Consider the following 3,915-nt stretch of genomic DNA (forward strand, 5'->3'; position numbering starts at 1 on the left):
GGAATTTGTGACCAATCCCCACCTCGTCGCCATGCAAAAGGCCTTTGAGGAAGATCTGGACCCCGTTGGTGCGTCGTGCACAGCGCCTGGCATCCCTGATCATGGGCTCTTGTTCGTCTCACTCTTCCTGCCGCTTGTATCAGCACGCGCCGATTATCACAAAACGCATGGCAATGATGCGTACAAAAAGGCCCTGGCTGCCACCAACAACATCAAGCTTCGAAAATCACACCTCAAAAAGGCCGTTGAATGCTACACCGAGGGACTGCGCGAGGTACGCGTGTTTGCCCACCCAACAACCATGTCAACCCGCCCCACTCCCTCCTTTTCATCTTCCACGCCTTTGCCTGACACGCTGTTGTCCCTCGACTTGTCCGTAGCAATGCCGCGATGCCCACGTCGATTCCACCCTGCTCAGCAATCGCGCCGCAGCCAATCTCATGCTCGGCAACTGCCGACAAGTCATTGGAGACTGTTCGCAGGCCGTCATGCTCAATCGCAAGAACAAAAAGGCCTACTTCCGGTTCGTTCCGTCCCCTCGAACTTTGCTCCTCATCCGTGCTGCTTTCCCCAAGTCGGCGTCCGAACCAGACTCACATCATCGTATATGCCGCACGCCTGTTTCGCGCCATGTTTGCTCCTCGACCCAGGGCTGCCAAAGCCTGTCATCGTATCTCCAAGTATGACATGTGTGTGTCCTGGTGCGATCGCGGTCTTTTGCTTGAAAGCGATAACCAGGAACTCAACAACCTCCGTCAGCAAGCCACCCGCGACGCCGCCGCGCAAGCCAAGGAAGAGCGCCGCCGTGCTGCTCTGGAGCGCAAGCGTGCCGCTGCTCGTGCCAAGCTTGATAAAGCCGTGACGGTGTGTGTGTGTGTGTTGGCTTCTCTTGCTCGCGTGGCCCAGACTCTAGCACCAGCCTTGCCCTTCGCCCTTTCCATGTCTCATCTTCTCTCCTCGTCTTGGCACTCCAACACCAGGCCCGCGGTGTTCGCACAGCACGGACGCGTCCTACCGAGTGGTGGGATGCCGCTGCCAAGCGGCACACCGGCGAGGATGATGCCGATCAATCAGCCATGGTCCACGAAACCGATGGGAAGGGCCCCGCCGTTGACGATGACGGCGTGATGCATTGGCCCGTGCTCCTGGCCTACCCTGAGCACGCGCAGACTGATTTTATCGAATCCTTCTGTGAACTCGACAGTCTCCGTCCCCATCTCGAGGTGCGCCCACCATGCCCACCATGCCTCGCTTTGCCCGCAATCGGCCTCCTTGACCACCCTGTACTATTGCTTGTTTAGCACATGTTTCCCGATCAAGCCGAGCCCGTTGTTCCATGGGATGTACACAACAAGTACAAGGCCAGCAATCTCGTCGCGTACTATGAACACATTGTCGTACGTTGACTTGTTTGGAAAACAAAAAAACTTTCATTGACGTCCATGCTCCCATCGACTGCGCTCATCCACACCCCACCACTGCTGTCCCAGGACATCTCCCGCAATGAAGTCAAGATGATCCCTGTTGACCTGGACATGCCGGTTCGTTCCTTGATCTTGCCGACAACGCTGGTATCGCCCGAGCTTCGATCCAAAACTCGCTGGTTTCGCGACGCCCTGATACCTGCCTTGTGACGATGACCCACAGCTGCTGCAAATTCTTCAACAACCCACCCACGTTGTGTATGCCAGCATGCCCATCTTCATTGTCCTCGTGCGTGGTTCGCCCGAAGAAGCTGAATTCCTGAAGCGCGTCAAAAAGTAGTTTACTACAGCCATGATTACGACCTGCTTTTATATCTCCAAGTGGCATCATGAACACGGCACGAAGCACAGGAGAGCTCGCCATCCCGAGAGTGGGACAAAGCGAGTTGGAGGCGCCATGCGCCCAAGACTGCCTTACTGCCGTGTTTCAACGCTCTCGCTTCTTGTGCCGCAGTGGGCAGAATTTCTACAATTGATTCTCTCATCGGAATGTGTACCAAAGCCCTTATCACTCTGCCATGGCCATCCATCAACAACGTCTATAGTTCGTCTTTGGATCCATCTACTCATCGCAAGAACAAAGCAGTGCTGGGTCAGACCACGCGCCGCGCAACTCACAGAAGCCGCTTATCTCTTTCCAATGGCCGCAGCTGAGCCTCACACCTTGCTCCTGCGTCCGGGCATCGTCAATGGCCAAAAAGTACTTGATTGTCAGTTCTTGATCCCAACCAGCCACTTGGTCAGCTCGCTGGACAATTAATGTCCAGGCAGCGTCCGTTGGGCCGGCCATGGCCACCGCAAACTAGATGGTCCCACATCGCCAAACGGCGATCAGTTCAAGGGGTCTGAGCACGCACATTTTTGCCCACTGAACCATGGTCGTCGAGACGGTCGCACCTCGTCCTGACAGCACTCCTTGGTGAGATGCGCACCCAGCAAGCGCGCCCCAGCCTTTTGGGCTGGACTCAAGTCCAGTTGGTCAAGTTGAGGCCAAGGTGCAGTTACAAAGCTTTCCCGCACATCTGAGGCTGGCACCACAACCTCGCCTGCCAGGAAGCATACCCGGGACATGCGTAACTTGGTGAGTGTGTGCTCTTGTGCATGATCGGTTTCAAAAAGGAAACACGCTGTGCAGGCATGTACACACCCAGCACAACGCGGCCACTGTCAGTTTCGGGATAGGCCACTGGAGCCCCCATGACCGCACGCTGAGTTGGCAAGAAGGTGGCGGCACGCAAGAGCTCCTCGGCCGTGGCGTTGTACAGGCATTGTCCGTCCAACTCAGTCTATGATCACGAAAAGAAGAAAGAGAGACAAAACAACAACAACAACAACGTGATAAGATGCTTGCGGAATGTTTTGAACATTGCTTTTGGCCGACCGGCTTTGGTGTCGTTGAGCTCCAACCTTCTCGGAGGGGCAGACGCACGCAAAGCTACCCGCCCGGTTGCGGCATTGGTAGCCGTGGTGACAACTCTCGCGGTTGTGGGCGCACTCATCAATGTCCACACAGTCGCCCTCTAGCAAGCGGTAGCCTGCTGCACAAGCGCGGCAGGCGCGGCTGGAGCCCGACGTGCAGCCTAGTTACCGCCAAGTTTGTGCACCACCGTGAGTGTAGGCCCCACCTCCCGCACACGCAAGAGTCGTCACTTGAGGCGCGATCCCATGGCCCATACCTTGCACTGGGTCGCACGCAGAGTGGCAGGTATCACAGCGTGCCGATCCGGGCGTGTTGTGGCAGTACTGGCCTTCGCTGCAAGTGGTGGCCCCAGTGGCACACTCGTCCACATCAATGCATTGTCCATTCTCTGCGCGCTCAAAGCCCTGAGCACAAGATTTGCAATCGCCAGGTGTGGGGCCATTGCAGCCCGCGACACGGTCACAAGCCGAGTGACAAGGGGCACATGTGTATGAGCCTGGATCATTGCGGCAAAAGACACCCTCTTGATTGGCGCAGAGGGTGTCATCCTGTGCGCACTCGTCCACGTCGACGCAGGCATTATTTGCAGCTCGTTCGTAGCCAGCAGCGCAAGCGTCGCACTCTGTCTCATCGGGACCAGTGCACGTATCTGCACAAGCCAGATGGCAGGGGTGGCACTGACCATCCGCTTGCGCAAACTGGTGAAAGGGGCAGAGCTCGCAGGTGGCACCACGGCGATTATCCCGACACTTGCATTTGCCGTTTCCCGTTCGCTTGCCATCGCCACTGCACTCGCCACGTCCTCCGCACACGCCTTCGGGGTCGGTGTCATCGGTCGGACAGCGCCGGCACGACTTGCCATAATGCAGAGCCGGACAGCACACCTGCAACTCCTCGACACACAAGTGCTCTCGCAAGGCTGCAGAGCGTTTGAGCGTTGAATGGGGTGAGGACTGTGGACGGCCAAGTACATCCGGGTGTGGCACGCGGGGGGGGGGGGGGGGGGGGGGG

General features: G+C 57.4%; 2 protein-coding genes across 2 annotated transcripts in view; one reads left to right on the top strand and one right to left on the bottom strand.

Moving 5' to 3' along the window:
* On the top strand, nt 1-1,764 carry MONBRDRAFT_33288 (uncharacterized protein; the record flags this gene model as incomplete). The annotated part of the gene is made up of 8 exons (XM_001747595.1): nt 1-68; nt 144-274; nt 381-523; nt 651-864; nt 981-1,223; nt 1,302-1,397; nt 1,491-1,541; nt 1,648-1,764. The coding sequence occupies exons 1-8, from the start codon at nt 32-34 to the stop codon at nt 1,762-1,764; spliced, it is 1,032 nt and encodes a 343-aa protein (XP_001747647.1). The 5' UTR covers nt 1-31.
* Nucleotides 1,765-2,485: 721 nt separating this feature from the next.
* The window catches only part of MONBRDRAFT_9903 (uncharacterized protein), a gene marked incomplete at both ends in the record, with an annotated part of 2,548 nt that continues 1,118 nt past the window's right edge, over nt 2,486-3,915 (bottom strand). The window contains 3 exons of the mRNA XM_001747678.1: nt 2,486-2,770; nt 2,892-3,022; nt 3,161-3,857. Coding sequence (XP_001747730.1) covers nt 2,486-2,770; nt 2,892-3,022; nt 3,161-3,857 — 1,113 coding nt within the window. The remainder of the gene's footprint in view (nt 2,771-2,891; nt 3,023-3,160; nt 3,858-3,915) is intronic.

This window comes from Monosiga brevicollis, genomic scaffold (genome assembly GCF_000002865.3).
Source record: "Monosiga brevicollis MX1 MONBRscaffold_18 genomic scaffold, whole genome shotgun sequence".
NCBI lineage: Eukaryota > Choanoflagellata > Craspedida > Salpingoecidae > Monosiga > Monosiga brevicollis.